The sequence below is a fragment of the Anabrus simplex genome, chromosome 7 (assembly GCF_040414725.1).
Source record: "Anabrus simplex isolate iqAnaSimp1 chromosome 7, ASM4041472v1, whole genome shotgun sequence".
Classification (NCBI taxonomy): Eukaryota; Metazoa; Arthropoda; class Insecta; order Orthoptera; family Tettigoniidae; genus Anabrus; species Anabrus simplex.
Window position 1 is genome coordinate 322,956,233 of NC_090271.1, and position 19,786 is coordinate 322,976,018.

Genomic DNA, 19,786 nt, shown 5'->3' on the forward strand with positions numbered 1-19,786 from the left:
TCCCTCCAACAGCTAAAAATTATGATAGTGCAGTTCAGTGTCTTAAAAGTAGATTCAGAAAAGAAGAATTACTCGTAGAATTTTATGTTCGTGAACTATACAACACAAAGACTGACTCTCCTACAGATCTACGATTGCTTAGAATCCCACCTTCGATCCCTTGAATCTCTATGCATGACTATTGACAAGTATGCAGCATTTTTGTTTCCATTAGTTGAGTCATCTCTACCTGAAGACTGGCTTAGAAATTCTGTCCATCACTCTCTTACTGACTCGACTGAGGATTTATTGTTTTTAGTGCTTGAGGCCTGGTCATGTTGCCAAGATCTGTAAGGATAACGTACTGTGACACTTCTGTGGAAAGAAACATGCTATTCTAATGTGCCCAACTTTGCCTTCAAAGATTTCCAAGAAAAATGTGGAAGAAACACAAGATGAAAAGGAAGGTTCCAGTGCTACCTTGGGTAAGCAAAACTGTAGCCAGGATGTTCTTCTGCAGACCTTGTTGGTGAAGATCACAGGAAGGAAAGGGGATCAGGTATTAAGAGCACTCATAGATAGTGGATCACAGGGAATCATATATATCAAAGAAACTGGTAGATACCATTGGACTGGAGCCGTCAGGATCTGAAAACATGATTCATGCTCTGTTTGGGGGAACTGAATCAAAAGGGCATAAGACAGAAGACAGAAGAGGAAACATTTTCAAGGATCCACTGGAAATTCATTCCACTCACGACTGCTTGGTGGGTGGATGGTGGGAGAGGATCATTCAAATGTTCAAGAAGTTGTTGAAGAGGACCTTGGGAAGAGCCTCTCACCTTTGAGGCTTTGACTGTCCTATGCAAGGTGGAGTCTGTGGTAAATTTTAGGCCTGTCTGACATTCCAAGTGACTTAGTGCCATTGACTCCAGCAATGTTCCTGCAGGACAACCGGTTTGGAGTCCCTGATCTCGATTGCCTTGGCAAGACCAACTTCATAAAACAGGCCGAGTACCTGCAGCATTTACGGAAAGAATTGAGGAAAAGATTCCGTGATGATTACCTGAGCCTTTTAGTACAGCCGCAAGTTAAAGAAAAGTGTCGAAGGATGCTAGATTGGTGACATTGTGTTAGAAGGCTCTGATCAGAAGAAAAGACTCGATTGGCCTTTGGGTAAAGTGATTGAGATGTTTCCTGGAGTGCAGACTGGTGGACAGGACATGATCAGGCCCATTCAACGTTTTTACCCACTAGAGATGACTTCATCACAGGTTACCTCACCAGTGGAAAATGCTGTAAAGAACAAAGTGAAAATGAAAAGTGGTCATTTGTTAAAACTCCCTGCACAATATAGGATTTAAGTTTTGTGATAAGTTCTTGTCTTGTTAAACTGTGTAGACAAAATGACTCAGACTTTTTTTAAATTGGTTCATCATGGTTTTCTGTTAACAGGGGAATAAAGAAAACCAAAGGGTGGGAGGTATGATACATACCTGTTGTGAAATGAGAGGAAGCTAAAGGGCCATGAAAGCCAGTAGACTCTCTTAGGCACAAAATTCTAATACCATCAGGATTAGAAGAATGTTTAGTCTAAAACTGTAGCAGAGTGTGGATATCTTGCTAGTGTAGTAACCTCTGAAACTCTTCTGCAGTTGTATTCCTAAAGCTTCCCTATGATAAGAACTGCTGGTCCTGTACTTTCAAATCCAATAATCTCTTATCTCCTGTGGCATTCTTCCATATTCCAATATCACACTTCCAAAATACTGAAATGTTCTTACTACATCAGTGGTTCTTGAACGTCCTCTTGATTTTCAATCAACACCACAGTGTCATCACAAAATAACTATACTTTTAATGTTCTTGTCTCTGTCCTCTTTTTGATTTTTTAAAAATATTTCATCCATGATAATGAATAGGAGAGGTGATAGCACACTGCTTTCTCTTACTCCCGTTCAGTCTTCAAATTCCTCTGTCTCTCCTACTTGGTCCAAAATTTGTAGTGCATTTGCTGTATATATATATATCTTATCATCTGGACCCATTTATGTTGGATCTTTTCTTCTCCAGGGCAAACCAAATCCTATCTCTGGAAATGCAAGCATGTGCTCTCTTCAAATCAGTGAGGGTCAGAATTTGATTTTTGTTGGATTCCCAGTATTTTTCCACAATCTGTTTGCATTGCAAATGTCAGGTCCGCTGTTGATCTTTCACTCTTAAACTCATGTTGTTCATCTTCCAGTTGGCCTTCCACCAGTGGTCTCAATCCTTTTGTCTTTCTTTCAAACACTTTAATTGCATGTGGAGTCAGGGTAATTCCTCTGTAGTTCCCACAGTCTCTCTGGTGTCCTTTCTTAAATATAGGGACTATCATTCCTTTTATCCAATCTTCTCTGATTTTCTTCCATCCCCAGGATACTTTTAACATCCTCCTTAACCATATTCCCAGCAGCTCTAATTATTTCTATAATTATTTCATCTACTCCTGGGGTTTTCCCATTTCTCATCTTATTTAGTGCTTTTTCTACTTCTGACAGGGTTATGTCATTTCCATCATGTGGATCATCCATCATTATCACAGATTCCTCATTTTCCATCTTCTCTTAATGGCAGAACCTTCAGTGATCACATTACCTTGTTCATCCATTACACTTGTATTTTCATAGGGCAGTGTTCATATCTGCTTCTGACTTCAAAGCAGATGTAGCCATGGGTACTGCTATTCATGTATAAAGTGTCTCATAATTAGTATGTTCAAATGAAATACTGTAGATATTTTCCTGAGCACTCATTTTCTAGTGATTAATGTTGATATCTCTAAAATGTTTTGACTATGCTGTTCACTAACAGTTGAAGAATAATTCCAATATTTATTTTGTGTTTTAGTTCAAGAAGAAACGCCTTGTAGAACTAGAAATCTTAAGGAAGAAGGAAGAACAAGATTTAAAGAAATCTGGTGAAAAGAACTATAAGCAGATTGCAGAAACCAATCATAAGGTATGCCATTGATGCTTTCACGGCCCATAGTTATAGACATGATGCTGTATAGGCTTTTGGGCTTATGCCATGTCAAGAAAAACTGTGCTCTGTGTTATCAGAAGAAAATCTTGACTGTCCACGAGAAAGGCTTCTTAAAGGCCTATACAGTATCAATCATAAGGTACTCGAACTATGTTGGTGCAACTGACTACTGTATAAATAAAAGATTCGATCTTCTTTGAGTTAATGAAGGGCATCCCGATGTTTTTAAAAGCAAGTCGTATCCGTCCATAAGGATATTAATGGGGGATATCTAAAAGAAAGAAAAAAATGTTAATATGAATCGATATGAGTTATGGGAATGCAAGCAGAAAAAGAAGAAGAAACTTACCCTTCGAGATTTCACCCGTATCAATACTGTAATAATTTTATTTCAAAAACGATTCAGTCTTTTAACATTTTTCTTTTATCTCTTGCGGAATTATTAGACAATGACATGTTATGTCACTTTCATTTGATTAACTGTTGATTTTGAATGCAGCTATATTGAATTATCTTTAAATTTCAAGTTACATGAATTCTGTGACCAACTATAGTATCATTTTGGAAATCAAATCCACAAGACTGTTACTCCAAGTATTAAATATTTGAACTTTTTAAATGTCTATATATGTGTTGTTGTTGTTGTTTTTTTTAATGTTTTAACTTTAATTTATGGGATTGAACCCCATTTGATTTTAACAATACTATGTCCTTCTAATTTATTTATTTATATCGTGTCAGAAGCATACATAAGTTTAAAATTAAAGATAAGGAAAAACATAAAACATAATATAAATACTCCAATGGCGAAGAGCCACATTAAACTATGTGAGCCCAAAACCTTGCAACATCAAGTGCATTTGGCTTTGCTTTAACCAGGTCTTCTGTTGTGCAGCTGAATGGGCATGAACTGCATTGCAGCAAATGGGCTGTGGTCTGCTCTTCTCCACATACACACAAGGTACTGTCCACTTCGAAACCCCATTTCTTCTGGTTTACCCTGCACTGCGTAACAATAATTTATGGTGAAGAGCAGAGGATGGCTGCAGTGAACATCCAAAACTAGTACTCATCATCATCGGTTTGCCCTTCCAGCGAGCCGGGTAGGGTGTTTGAAAACGAGCGTCTTCCAAAGTTGCCTATTCAGAAACATTTCGTTGTCCAAGACAGATTCCCAGTTCCATCCTCTTCTCTCCACGTCTTCCCTCAGTTGGTCCATCCATCTTCTTCTTGGTCTTCCAGCTGGTCTTCTACCTGTTATTCTCTTTTCCAAATAAGCACATGGTAACCTTGTGCTATTCATTCGTTTAACATGCCCAAACCATTTAAGTCTAGATGACCTAAGTCTTTCCTCCATTGATTCATTTAGACCTAGATTAGATCGGATCTCATCATTTTTCACATGATCAAGTCGGGTCTTTTGGAGGGCAGTTCTAAGAAATTTCATTTCACAGGCTTGAATCCTACTATAATCCTTTGATGTTAGTGTGCAGGTTTCCAGAGAATATGTAAGGATAGGAATGAAATATGACTTGTATAGGGTCATTTTTGTTCTTTGTGGGACTTTCTGATCCCATAGTAGGTGTCTAACGATGCTGTAAAAGTTAGAGCCTTTGGTTACTCTGTTTGTTATTTCTCTCTCAGCTCTGTTATTACTAGCGATTACGCTTCCTAAATAACTGAATTGGTGTACTACTTCAACTTGGTGGTCCTGTATTTTTATGTTGCATTCTGTATAATGTCTGCTGATTTTTAATGCTACTGTTTTTGATGGGTTCAATTTCATTCCATAGTCATCAAACTTCTTACACCATGCATTCAGATTATTTTGCACTCCCTCCTCTGTTTCATCCCATATTGCCACATCGTCTGCAAACACCAGAGCCTGAAGATCTTTATTACCTTTTCCTTTTAGTTCCTTTAAAATGGTATCCATAACTGCTATGAATAGAAGTGGTGACAAGGCACTTCCCTGTTGTACTCCTTTGGTTGTATTGAACCATTCAGAGTGACCATCTCCAATTCTGACACAGCTTTTACAATTACTATATAGCATTTGGATCTTCCTAATAAGGTACTCCGGTACACCAAGTTTTCTAAGACTTTTCCAAATAGTTGATCTAGGAACATTATCATACGCCTTTTCAAGGTCCATAAACACAATAATTAGGTCTTTTCCTCTTTCCCAGTGTTTCTCTGCCAACATCCTCAAAGCAAATATCAGATCTGTTGTGCTTCTTCCAGTCCTAAAACCATGTTGTTCCTCTTCTAAGATAGGCTCTAGTGTATCCCTTACTCTGGCTTCAATGATCTTCTCCATAATTTTAAGGCCGTGTGATAGGAGGGTAATGCCTCTGTAATTTTCACTTTTCCTTCTACTCCCTTTCTTAAAGATAGGAACTATCACCCCTTTTGTCCAATCTTCAGGTATTTCATTATCCTTCCATATTGCTCTGAGAACTCTATACAGCCACTGTATTCCGGGTGGACCAGCAGCTTTAATCATGTCAGCTGTAATTTCATCAGCTCCTGCTGACTTACCACTTCTCATCCTGTGGAGAGCTTGCTCTACTTCTGTCCAAAACTAGTACTATTCGATGATAACTAGGTATTGATTAGGTGGAAGCCTAAATTAAAATTTGTAAAAAAGTAAGTCATATCCATAGCCTAGCAATGAAATTTATTGCATACACAATGTAGTGAGAGTGGTTTGTGCACCTAGTAAACTTAGACTCTGGATGCTGAATATTGTTTACAAAAGTTATTTGAACGGTCGCCCATCACATTCAATGCAGGTATTGATTTCACTGATTTAGAAAGATAGGACATGAATAGGATAAACACTGTGACTGGCCAACTTCAGAAGAATATTAAAGCACAAAAGTACAAGGACATTCTCCCCATTTTCATATACTTCAAATAGATAGGCTTATCTATTAATACAAAAATCAAACATTACAATACAGTCATGAAGCCAGAAGCCACATGTGCCGCAGAAACATCATTCCATATAAACGAACAATCTAAAACTAACAGATTACAGAAGATTGAAACATGAACTGGAAGAACTTGTATCAATAAAAGCTATAAAAAAGATGGGCAATGGTGAATAGCACCTAACAATGTTGTATATCAGAAATTAGAACCCATTACTGATACCATGTGCAGGAAAAGACTAGGGTACTTTGGCCACATCCTGAGAATGCCAGATTTGCAACTTCTGAAACAGCTAGTGCAGTATCGTCGTCATAAAAGTTTTCATTTCCCACCCAGAAGGGGTGGGGCGGGCCACCTAGAGGGTAACGCCCTCTCTCTGGCCAGGAGAGGTGACAGGGTTGAGGAGAAGTGTTTAGAAGAAGGAGATGGGAATTGGCAGTGTGAAAAGGAGAGGAGATAGAGATTATGGGGCCTCTTAGCTAAGAGGGGTGTAATGCTAAGGTGATTTATTGAGTATAATAAATACAATGACGTGATTACAAGTATTGTAAAGATAGATGTGAGACAATAAATAAGTGAGTTAAGAGGTGAAATGCAAGCGGGGGAGTTGTTTAAAAGGAAGTACCGGGGTAGATGTTCAAGGTAAGGGGATGAAGAGAAGCAGTTACATGGTTAAGAGAAGCGATGAGAAGATGAAGGAGTTCAAATGTTGGAAGGGGAGAAGGGGTGAAACTGGTTGGAGGAAGGGTTGGACCAACTGGTGGAGGTGGAAAAACTGGAGGAGGAGCTGGCTGGGGGTGACGAGATGGACGATCGGAGGATTGGCGTCCAGGTGAAGGTGGGGAGCGAGAGGGCTCCATGCAATAATAATGTCCGTGGACCGCTTCAGAAGTTGTCAGCTGGAGTCGCACCATAAAAGTTGGGCCGTGGGTTCCGGATCCGAATGGCACGATGGACGGGAAAGCCCGCTGCACGAAGTTCTTGGAGAGTATCCCTGTCGGAGAAGTCAGGAGTGATTCCATGGAGCACACAGCTATACACGGCAGAAGGGGACGATGAAGGCGGCTGGGTCAATGATGACGGCTGGGCGATGTTAACTGGAGGAGATGGCAATGGCGAAACATCCACAGTCGAAGCCGGCAGGCTAGCAGGTAATTCCTGAATGGCAGGGGGTGTAGAAATTGGGAGAGAGGATGACATAACTGGGGATGGATGACAAGTAGTAATGGTGGTGACAGGAAGGGAAGAAGGGGTAAGAGCAGATGGCGTGGTGGTAGTAGTGGTGATGGTTGTTGGGAAGGTGGGTGTTAAGGGCAGGAACATCGTCCGGGATGGAGGTTCATGGACAGCTGGGACAAGGGCTGGGTTGGCAGAAAGCTGGGCTTGAATGTACGGAGGGGGAGGCACCACTGCGTAGTGCTTGCAGTGAATCGTCGCGCCCGAAGTGCAGAGACGCCGAAGGGCGTCCTCGTCGCTGAGATGTACCAAGATGTATGAAGAAGATGTAGAGGTGAGGCCATCAGTCATTCTATAGACATTACGGACCGGAAATTCAGTGGTGCGAAGGTCGTCGAAGACGTCATCTTCGGGGATGGCAGGATCCACTCCGGGTATGATGCAAAATGCCGTGGTAGTGGGGAAGTCGACGGCCAACGAGGTGTCAACCGATATGCTAATTGAGATTGGCTGAGTAGAAGATAGAGGTGAAGACCACCCGGCCGAGCCAAAATAATGCTGAAGTGTAGTGCAGTACAATCTTGTTTCAAAAAATGCTACAACTGGATGCAGATGGATAAAAGTAATTAGGGAGGATTTGAAAGAAATTGGCCTTAAACCAGATGACACTATGGATAAGAAAAAAGTAAACACGACACTTAAAAATATGACTCTCCACTTTACACACACAAAGAAGAAAATCCCAACTAGAATAGAGGGCAAGAATATCAACACGTATGAAGAAGTACTGGGAGGACTGCGAGGTTCGGACAATTCCTGCCAAGAAATTGACAAACCAAAGGCTTGATTAAAGTGATCCAATGTGGTCTCAAAAGAAGAAGAAGAAGAAGAAGAAGAAGAAGAAGAAGAAGAAGAAGAAGAAGAAGAAGAAGAAGAAGAAGAAGAAGAAGAAGAAGAAGAAGAAGAAGAAGAAGAAGAAGAAGAAGAAGAAGAAGAAGAAGAAGAAATGCTCTCTCTCCTCATCACTCCTAGTTCTTCTACATTCATTTCTTGTCAGCCCTCGACAAGTTCTTTTCTTACAATAAATAAACTTTCAATGTCCATCCATTTAATACAATAATAATGTTGTTTATAGATGTATACATATTTCATAGTGGTTATATCACGCACAATCAGCATCTATCATGAGTTTTTATATAATTTACCTATTTTCCAATTTATTTTTACAGCTGAAGATGATGCAAAAATGCGTCAAAACTAGTACTGTATATAATTAGAATATTGGAATTACATCTATAAACATTATTATTGTATTGAATAGGTGGACATTAAAAGGTTTATTTATTGTAATTCTCAGTTCAATACGGACAAAAAATGAAATTTCTTACGTTAACTGAGTTCTTTTTTGCTTCCCAGCTTCATCAGAAGGATGGGCATCGACACTATTGGGGGTTATCTTGACGGATCTTAAGTCTGGATGTAGGATAAGTCTAGGATAAGAAGAAAGCCAGATAGCCACAGGAATATGAAAGAAACCTACGACAAAGACGTGTTCCTTTGTTATTCCTCTCTCTTTTTCCCTGATTTGATTTGACACTTGTTTATTCCTTTCCTATACTTGTACTCTGTTGTCTGTAGACTTACTGATAGGTTCTCTACTACAATACAAGTAAATCATTTCTCTAAGAGCTTTTGCCAGAGTCTTGATCCTGAATATTGGTCTTCCATTACATTTACAGTAAGATATTATATTTGGAAACTTAACATAATAGCCTGTTTTTGATACATTCTCTGTAGAATTAAAAAAACTACAGGAAAACTTTACATTTCATGAAGACCATGTTCCACTACAAATGCTGTAATAATGTAGAAATACAGTAGGACTGTGTTAATCCAGCATGTTCAGGGATCTGCCAGTGCCAGATTATCAAATATGCCGGAATATCAAAGACATTTTTAAAAACATGATTTAAACAAGTGGATACAGATGAACACTATAGTTTTAACATACAAAAATGAATAATTGCTCTTTATTAAACACAATAGAAGATCTTCTTCTTCTCTTCTTCTCTTCTTCTCTTCTTCTTCATCCATTCCCTTTTCCAGATTCTGTCTGGATAGGGTAGTGTACCAAAGCCCTCCACCTTACTCGATCTTTCCACCATTCCTCTTCTAGTACTTTATTGCTATTGACTCCTGTATTTGCTATACAGTTCACAACAGAGCTCCTCCATCTCGTTCCCCTAGGCATCTATGCAGTCTCGGTGTTCATGAATGTTCTCTTTGGTATTCACACTCCTGGCATTCTCATCAGTGTCCAAATAATTTTAGCTTTGCTATATCAGTCCCTTCTTGAAGTTTACACACCCCCACGTTTCTCCCTATTTCCTCATTTCGTATTCTATCTCGTCTTGTCTTTCCCTGTATGTTCTTCAAGAACCTCATTTCAGATGCTCGCATCTTACTTTGGTTCTGCTTAGTCAACGTCTAGGCTGCTGAAGCATAGGTCAGTATAGGTTTATAATAGGATGAGTATAAAACCTTCTTGCACTTCATTGGCATATCTTTGTTCCATACAATGTCTCTCACACAGGTAGAAACTTGCAGTATTCTTAAATCAATTTCTCGATCCAAATTTCCATCTTGTGACATCATGCTGCCCAAATATTAAAAAATTTTCACTACATTAAGAGGTTCATTTCCTATTTTTATCACTCCCCTGGATTTTCTGTTACCTCTCGTCATGATCAAAGTCTTACTTTTCACAGTACTAATCTTCATTCCAAAATATCTTATCTCCTCATTCCATAAATCAACTTGTGTCTGTACTTCCTCTTTATTATCTTCCCAAACTACAATGTCATCAGCAAAGAGCATAGCCTTTACTTGCTCACCTATCATCTTTTTCTTGATATGTAGAATTCTATCTATGATGATAATGAAGAGTAAGGAAGACAATACACTTCCCTGTCTTAAGCCTGTCTCAACTCTGAACCATTCAGTTTGACCCACTTTGGTTCTAACACAGCTTTTGCAATTTTGACACAATGCTATCACCATCTGCATTGTTTTATTCCCAATCTGTGCCTCTGTCAGTGTTTTTCATACCAAATTTATTGAGACACTGTTATGCCTTTCCCATATCTAGAAACTTTACTACCATGTTCTTTCCATATTCCCAATACCTTTCCATCATTTGATGCAATGTAAATACTGGGTCAAATGTGGACCTGCCTCTTCTGAATCCATACTGGTGTTCTGCCAATTTTCCCTCTTACTCTATCTCTTATTTGTTTGTCCAAGATTCTTTCAAGAATCGTAGTTGTATGAGGTATCAGTGTCACTCCTCTGTAATTTTCACATTGCTTCCTGTCTTCTTTCTTGAAAGTTGGTATAATGACCCATTTCGTCCACTCTTTTGGAACAGTCTTTTCTCTCCATATCACTCTGAAGAGTCTATACGACCACTGTAGACCAACTGCTCCTGCTGCTATTATAATTTCTGTGTTGACCTAGTCAATTCCAGCTGCCTTGCCTCGTTTCATTCTTTTAGTGGCCCACTCAATCTCTGCCACAGACACCTCATTTTCCTTATCTTCCATCTGCACTAAATCTGGTTCTTCGATTTCTCCTTGTACCGAGGTATTTTGCACGTTGTAAAGTATTTTCCCCACCTCTGCAATACTGTATATCCTGCTTTTGTTCATCACTTCCTCCTGTTCATTTTTAATGAAGTTAGCATCTTCACCTGGGTTTTTTTTCTTTTCTACCCACTGGAATAAGATCTTTTTGCTTCCAGTTGTACCTTCTTGCAGAGATTCAGTGAATTTTTGCCAGCATTTCTTTATCTCTTCTTGAACCACCTTGGAGCACTCTTTCTTGCAGTGCCTGTATTCTGTTGTGCATTCTGTTGTTTTGTTTCTCAGCCATCTTTTCCAAGCTTGTTTCTTTTGTTTAACTATATCCTTTACCCTGTCATTCCACCAGGGCGTTTCTTGACCTTTCTTCCTTCCTGATACTTTTCCACAGGTCTTTTCTGAAGGCTCCACCATGACTGTTTTAAAGTACGCCCATTCTTCTTCAATCCTTCCGATGTCTTCCTTAGGTATACTTGTTTTAATGTGTATCTGGATCTTTTCATTTATTTCCTTCTCCTGCAATTTCCACACCCTTAGCTTTCTCTGCAAAATCTCAGTCACCTTTTGTATCTTCCCCACCTTTAACTTAGCTATCACAACTCTGTGATCTCCTTCAAAAGATTTACATCTACCAACATTTTCCTGTTACCTTTCTCAACCAAAATGTAATCTATCAGAGTTTTTATTTTGTTATCACAGCTATATCTTGTTATCTTCTGACTGTTTTTCTTTCAGAACCATGTGTTACCAATGATCAGCACATTTCTTCCACAAAAGACTACCAAAATATCTCCAGGCTTGTTTCTCTTCCCATATCCAAATGGTCCTATAATCTATTCATCTCCTTTTCTTTCCTGACCTAGTTGGGCATTCATATCTCCTATGATCACAACTTGTTTGTCCTGGATATGGCCTTCCAGATATTCAAGGTATTCCTGCAGATCCATATCTGTATTTCCTGTTTGTGCAGCATACCCTTGAATTATATCTGTAACACCAGTTTTAAGTCTCAAGTCTGACCTTAATCAACCTGTCATTTATGTTTTCCACCAATTCTAGTATTCCTTTAGGTCCTTTATAATTATGATACCTACACCATTTTTGGCTTCTCTTCCTCCACTATAATATAAGGTGTGTCCTTTCTTTAGTTTCACCTTTTCCTTTACATTTGATCTCACTGATTCCCAGCAATGCTATATCTTTGTCAACCATAAAATCTACAATTTCTTCCACTTTCCCTGCTAGTGTCACTACATTGATGGTCACTATCTTGATGTGTTTGGTGCTGGTCGCCCATTTCTCACATTTCTCCCAGCATCACAAGAACTGCGCGTTGCTTGTGGAGAAGCCCTAGCATTTTCCAAGGCTTCAGTACACTTGTCATCATATAGGCTTTTATTATGATGGGTTCACCACTCCCAAAGTTATTTTGGAGCTACTGCCAGCCAAAACTTGTAGGCCGCTCCTAACAGGGAGAAAAGACGCCTTTTGTAGCCGCTTCTCTGGAATACAGACGCTACAGTTGATATGGGGTTTCAGTGGCATTTCCTCCACTGAGAGCCCATTTCCCTTCTATAAGGACGCTTCCGCCCTTAGCCGTTGGTCCTTATAGTGGGTGAGGCTATTTACCACCGCCCAACACTTGGGGTGGAGACTCTGGCTGTATGGTTTACTCCATTACCTTAGCAGATTTAACTGGCCAACAGAGGATATTAGTATTAAACAATTAAAAGTGTATAGTACTGTACTATTAAAACCAAACAATTAAAAATCAAATACTCTACTGCACAGTTAAGTCATATTAAGACTCAAAGTTTTAGCAAAGTTAAATATAAATAATTTTTAGGCCTACTATAAAATAAAAAAGGACCATGGCTTTGAAAAACTAAGAACAAGTTAAATTTAATCAAATAAAAATTGTTAAATACCAAGAATGTGGTAAGTTCAATCTGAATCACTGTCTCTCCGTCTAGCATAGGCATCTGGTGATGTTGAGGGCATGGAACATGTCAGACTGATATCTACCACTGATGGGATAGCTTGAATTTTCTTCCAAGCCCTCTGAAACATTGTAGGGATGTATAATTGTTCCTTGAATTGAGCTTTTTGTTGAACAAAATATATTTTGTATAATGTGGAAATTTATAACTTCAGCAATGTCGTATTGTTGGCTCCTCTCTGCGAATTTCACAAAGATTTTTAAGGATTAAGGGACTCAGCCCATGAGATATTTGGTTTAGAAAACATATTCACTGTACATACAAACTCTTCACACTGCTGTAGTCTATTTGACAGTCATACAAATAGCTAAACTTTGATACAGCACAATGAATTTATTAAATAACTGTAAATGGAAATCGCACCGCACTGATGCAAATGCAAATACTATATCTGTAGTCCATGTGAATGAAGAAACATAGTGATATTAGCATGAAACCAAGATGGCGATTGATTCCAGCCAGAGTATAGTCAGGCAGACAATAGTGACTGACGAAATGCCAAGCAGTTTAGATATCTCCTGAAGGCTAAATCCCTCAAAATAGGGAAAAAATCTATTTCTGATCCATGCTGGACTATCGGGTCTGTCAGACTATCGAGTGCTGGATTATCGCGGTCCTGTTGTATTTGAATTAAATTTCAGTGTTGATCTATTGAATGAAATGATACCCTTCATAATCACCAGATGGCTGATCATATGCCATTATATACAAAGAACTACCGGTAGTACTTTTGTACAAAAGTTTGATGCTTCCTTAGCAGTAAGTTAGGTAAATAAAAAATAAGAAAGTGATGATCATGATGATTATGATTGTTGTTTAAAGGGGCCTTACATGTAGGTCATCAGCCCACTTAAATAACAAAGAAATCAGACTGATGAAAGAAAGGGAATATCTCATGAAAGATTAAAGTATTGATAAGCTTTACATAGTTTGACTGATAATTTAATATAAATTCCTTCTTTGAATAGAAACGACTGGGTGAACTGGGTGCAGAAGTGAATGAAATAGTGCATCATGAAGCTGATGAGAAACTCTTTGATGATGATCCTGCTGACTATGGAAGCTTTGTCGACCAGTTGTTCGATTTTGATGCCGATACTGGTATGGATACAAAAGTTAAGGTGAGAAGTTAGTCAGTCTTACAAATTTTGAGTAAATATTATAATTCACTTGTTGTTACTCAGAATTACAAAATATGTACTTGTATATGATGATGATTTTTAAAAGATTTCTTAGATTTTTGAAGTTCATATTGATTATCACTATGATTCATAAATTGTTATATTTCAAACACAAAATTTCTCAGAAATGACTGTGATTTTAGTTATCCTATTTTCTCTGCTTTCTTCTAGGAACCAGCAAAAGAAGCAGATGAAATCATTGACCTTCCAAAGAGTCCTGTTGAGAAGGAAGACCTCTCTCAGTATAATTTCCGTAAATATGCTGCTACTTACTTCCGTGGAAACATAAATGGCCAGTACTCCAAACGTCACATTAGACATTCATTACTTGAGCTTCCATTGCCTGTTGATCAGCTGGTAAGTCATTGATCTCACACTTCAAATCTCTTTTAGTTTTATATACCCAGCATTGCTGTATCATAGTACCATCTCTGCCTTTTAATCCAGGATCAATTGCTTTGGTGATTGCAGTAACCAGGATATTTGATGGAAAATGTAAATTCATGGCCTTGTCCTGAGGTGGTGCAGCTCTTTTCAGGCACATCCCCAGTGGAGGTCAGCTGTTTGTACATATTTAACCACATACCAGTACTCCTGCCATTCTTAAATTGCTGACAACCGGGCGTGTGGTTAGAGTCGCGCCGCTGTGAGCTTGCATCTGGGAAATAGTGGGTTCGAACTCCACTGTCGGCAGCCCTGAAGATGGTTTTCTGTGGTTTCCCATTTTCACACCAGGAAAATGCTGGGGCTGTACTTTGATTAAGGCCATGGCCGCTCCCTTCCCACTCCTAGGCCCTTCCTGTCCCATCGTCGCCATAAGACCTATCTGTGTCGAAGCGACGTAAAGCAAATAGCAAAAAAAAAAGTTGCTGACAGTACTGGGAATAAAACCCAGCCCCCCAAGGACAACAGCTAATAATGTTAACAGTTACTCTGTGGAGGATGGAGGTAGACAGGATATTTGACGAGCATCTTGGAGAGTGCATTGAGTTGTACAAGCAAGCATTGTCCTGTTGGAATAATACATTTCCCAGTGTTTGCACGGATTGCAGCAGAACAAGTTGGATGATGTTGTGTATAAAGTACGATTAGGGTTGTCGTATATCGTCATTTTTGCAAACGAATTTTGAGCAAAATATTATGGTCCACAAACTACAGTAGAAGTCCGTTATAGCGAGAATTCACAACAGCAGAAAATTTACTCACTATAGCGGATTGTTGCAATATCCAATTTTTGTATAAAAGTCGGAAAAACCTCATACACATTAAAATCGGTATGAAACGGCAATCAGTTTGTTCAAAACTTACGTTTCCATGGATGATATCCACACTACGGCTTACTTGTTTGTTATTTTTTGAAATCTGACATTACGTGAAAGTGTATGTTTAATTTCATTCTGAAAAATTACAGTACCGTATTTCTCCAAATCCAAAATGAACCCCACTTTTTCCTTCAAAAAATTTTAATAAGGCTCAAGAAGTACTTTGTAAAATCATATGAATGCCTTTGTTGTACAGTATTCATTTTTAGACTACTTTTAGACGCTGAACATTGGCTTTTGTTATGCTGCATTTTTTTGCGGCTGCACAATTATTCTTTATTTACGCAGGTTTAATGACTATTAACTTAAAATTGGCATCATAATACCGAAGAGAAACCGTTGAAAATTTGCCGGCAATACCTATTACATGCATTTCTACAATATGGCGTTCCATCAGGAAAATATTCTTGCTGTCTATAAAACTGTTACGGTACTTTTACTCAGCATCAGATATAATCAGCTACCGCTACATGCACGTCTCGCTTGCCGTGTTCGGCCAACTTGGTGACTAGTGATGTATAGGCCTAATCGCGGACGTTGAAGATAACCGAACTAGTTTATTGCGCCACGGTATAGCCCTTCCATCCTTGCGTTTTTTGTGCACATACCTCACAATTTCATCTTCGACTTCTTTAAAGCGTCCTTGTTGTGGATCACTGAATGCATTTTTTGTACAGTACACATTTTTTTAACCTATCTTTGTCTTCACGCTGACGCCAAATATTTGCTTTAGTTAGGCCTATGCCATATTTTCTTGTGGCTGCACAATTATTTTACATTTCCAAGTGTTTAATAACCATTAACTTAAAATTGGCATCATAATATCGACGAGAACCCATTGAAAATTTGCCGGCAATACCTGTTTCAGGTATCTTTACGACTATCCATCACGATAATATTCTTGCTGTCTATAAAACTAAATTTTATTAAGAGTCAGGTACAGTAGATGTGTTATAACTCTGCCACTGAATAGCCGTGGCCTTTCTAAGAATTCGAAGGCTCGCATGTTTTGCTGCCATTCTGCAGATTTGATAAACATTTTTGTAGAGGCTAACAGAATGTCATTCTGTCTTCGCTATTTCCCGAGATCCAGTGACATTACACACAGGCACTGTACAACCGTTTGTCACGGCTAGCGATGTATAATAAAGATGCGGTCATTTATTATCAACAAATTTTGTGTGTGCATGCGCGTGCGGGGGTGAAAAGAAGCAGCGTAATTACTGCGGTAGTAGCCAGTGGTATTCATTACTGTTAGGCCGCGAATGCACGACGACTCGTGATTTTTCGCATGAGATTCGGAGGAAAAAAAGTCTTGGATTTGGAAAAATACGCTCCAGAGTTTATGTATGTGTATATGTATATGTGTCATGAAAACATATTTGAAACGCACGTAGAGAAATGAGTTATCCTCGCTAAAAATTTACATGTGAATAGCGTTTCCGAAATTTAACTAGACACAAGAATATATGAACTATCGTCTGAAATCAATTATGTACTCTGCCATATCTTGAAGTGTATCACATTCTTACTTAATTTCAGTATATAATATTAAAATTAAGAGATCATTTACTTCAGCTGTTATTTTTAACAAGTTAACAACTGCTAGGCATAAAATCTCAAGGATAATTTAATAAAACCACCTATTCAATACTTTCCACGTTTAATGTGGTTTGAATCTACTTGCATTTATGTAGACTTACCAGGTACATGTTTCACCCATTATTTGGGCTTCATTAGCCTGTAGACAACATTTAGGTCAAGGTCCAGGACCTTATTTAACCATATATAGTGTAAAATATGAATGTTAATAATCTCTTAAGACTAACATGCCAGGTTAATAATTTAAAAAATGTGAACAATACATAAATGTGAGTAACATAAATTAACGGTGTTTTAGCACATTAAAAGTTACAAGTAACTAATCTCATTTTGTTCCGTATTGAAGATACAATAATAACTCTTTCAAGATTAAAATTATTGTGTCAACCTTTTCAATACAAATATATATATATATATATTTTTTTTTTTTTTGTGGTTAAATTCTACATGAATGAAACACACCAGTTAGGGACATGTTTTGCCCTAGTTATGGGCATCTTCAGCCTATATTAATCCTAAGGTCAAGAATTAAAAATATAAACATTGAAACTTATAGTAAACTAACTTAATACTAAATACAATTGTCTTATGCTATTTACACAGTTTATAATATGAACAGTATGTACAATAAGTGCATTAACCTTGCCAGAATTTATGAACAATGAATTACATTTTTTACAATGACCAGACCTCCAATTGCAGATTGGATTGATCACAACTTGAATGTTGTCTTCGTTTGAATGGATTTCATTTCCAACTACATGTGGACTATAAATTGAATATTAACGATTTTATCCAAGATTCCGGTGTTGTAAAAATTCTTACGACTCAGGCGACTATAACAGTTGAAAAAACCCCAACTCATGCAGTGATAAATTCTAGTCAATACTATTGAGAAGCCCCAATTCAAGTTGTGATCAATCCAATTTGCAATTGGAGGTCTGGACATTGTAAAAAATGTAATTCATTGTTCTTAAATTCTGGCAAGGTTAATGCACTTATTGTACATACTGTACATATTGTAAACTGTGTAAATAGCATAAGACAATTGTATTTAGTGTGGTTTGAGGTAGCAACTGATCCCACCTTCAGGGCGTCCTCTGCTTCCTTGTTTTGCGATGATATGGGTGCCGTAGAATCCCTGGATGTCAATTCCCTCTGTGGCGAGGGTCTCTGTAAGCATTACGATGTCATATGTGTCCCAATTCGTGATTGCATCTCTGGAGAGTAGCGTTCTGAGTCCTTCAACGAAATCCCCAAGCTCCAGAATCTATCAGTGAAAACGGCCGTGGCATTGTTCAATCTTAAAGTTGCCCCGGTAGCCACGTACGGTATACAATTAGTCTGGAACAAACTAACCACAGCGAATCTAAAAAGGATTGAAAATATCAAAGCCAGATACCTCAAGCGAATCCTCCAACTATCAAAATATACAAAGAACAGACTGGTGTACACCCTGGTGGATGAGCCGTTCTTCCTAGAGGACATAAAAACCTCCTTCAACCTTCCCGAGACCGAAGCATCCGCCGCAGTCCTGGAAGAAAGACGACGAAAAGCACAGCAAATCCCGGAAGAATTCTATGAAACTGAGGCAGTGAGGAACGACGAATGGAAAGGGCCAGGCTTCAACCTACGCCACACCTTCACCCGATTCGCCGTCCACGGGTTCCACGGAAAGGTATGCCAAACCGCTGGATACCACGAACCAGACGAAGAATGTACCTGCCGGCTCTGTGGTGGAAAATGCCCCAGGTACCACCTCATCAACTGCACCGCAAGAACAATATCCATTACCGCACTCGCTAAAGACTGGTAAAGAGGAACCATGTGCACCTACAAGCGGACGAGGCATGTTCAACAGAGTGTTGCAAATTAGACAAACAGAAGACTTTTCATCACTGTGCCCTGCAAAATGCAATCTCAATTCAGTGTCGCAAATTAGACAGGCAAACGGCGTCTCATTACTGTGCGCTATAATATGTGTGAGGCAGTTCAGCTCTAAATGTCCTCTCACAGATGGAACACATGGACACACGAACACCACTGTACGGACCTGCCTACAAGCAGAACGGAAGTCGATCCCCACTATGACTACTCGTAAAGACCTGACATTGTACCTTTTACTCTATAGATTACAGAGGTAATTAAATTCCAATCATTGTGAATTATTGTGTGTATGGCCATTGGCTGCAATAAATTATTATTAACAATTGTATTTAGTATTAAGTTAGTTTACTATAAGTTCCAATATTTATATTTTTAATTCTTGACCTTAGGATTAATATAGGCTGAAGATGCCCATAACTAGGGCAAAACATGTCCCTAACTGGTGTGTTTCATTCATGTAGAATTTAACCACTAAAATATATATATTTGTATTGAAAAGGTGGACACAATAATTTTAATCTTGAAAGAGTTTACATTAAAAGTTGTCAGTCCTATTCTATCTTTTAAAATGTGTCCAAAACTGAAATAGACCTCCTTCCGCTAACATAAGTCTTGGGTAAAGAGGATATTCATTTGACTCACATATATCATTTTCATATTCTTGATGTAACTAATATTGAAATGTGTTGTCAACCACAAATGGAGATTTAAAACCGATTGTTATATGTAGACTGGTCAAGATTGTTGTTTGAATGAAAATATAAGCGTCTTAGTTTCGGGTCTTATGTGATGACAAGGAATTGTGAAGAATACAATCTTAGACCGTTTCTTAGTTTTAGGCTGATGCTTAATTGGGTAGGAACATCCTAGACACTTAATACAGTCGTGTATGAATTTCATTCCCGTCGATGTGGAGGGATCTGAAGATTATATGTAATTAAGTAAAAAAGAAATTTTAATTGACAATTTAGAGCACGCGTTGTGACAGAACCTATTAAAATAACACCTCATAACTGCAAAGTGACTTACGTGTTCAGTTC

The 19,786-nt window shown here is 38.5% G+C and overlaps 1 protein-coding gene across 1 annotated transcript in view; it reads left to right on the forward strand.

Annotated features, from left to right (window-relative positions):
- The window catches only part of LOC136877616 (myosin-VIIa), a 267,052-nt gene that overhangs the window by 81,736 nt on the left and 165,530 nt on the right, over positions 1 to 19,786 (forward strand). Inside the window, exons 17-19 of the mRNA XM_068228687.1 lie at positions 2,869 to 2,979; positions 13,723 to 13,875; positions 14,107 to 14,292. Of these exons, the coding sequence (XP_068084788.1) occupies positions 2,869 to 2,979; positions 13,723 to 13,875; positions 14,107 to 14,292 (450 nt within the window). The remainder of the gene's footprint in view (positions 1 to 2,868; positions 2,980 to 13,722; positions 13,876 to 14,106; positions 14,293 to 19,786) is intronic.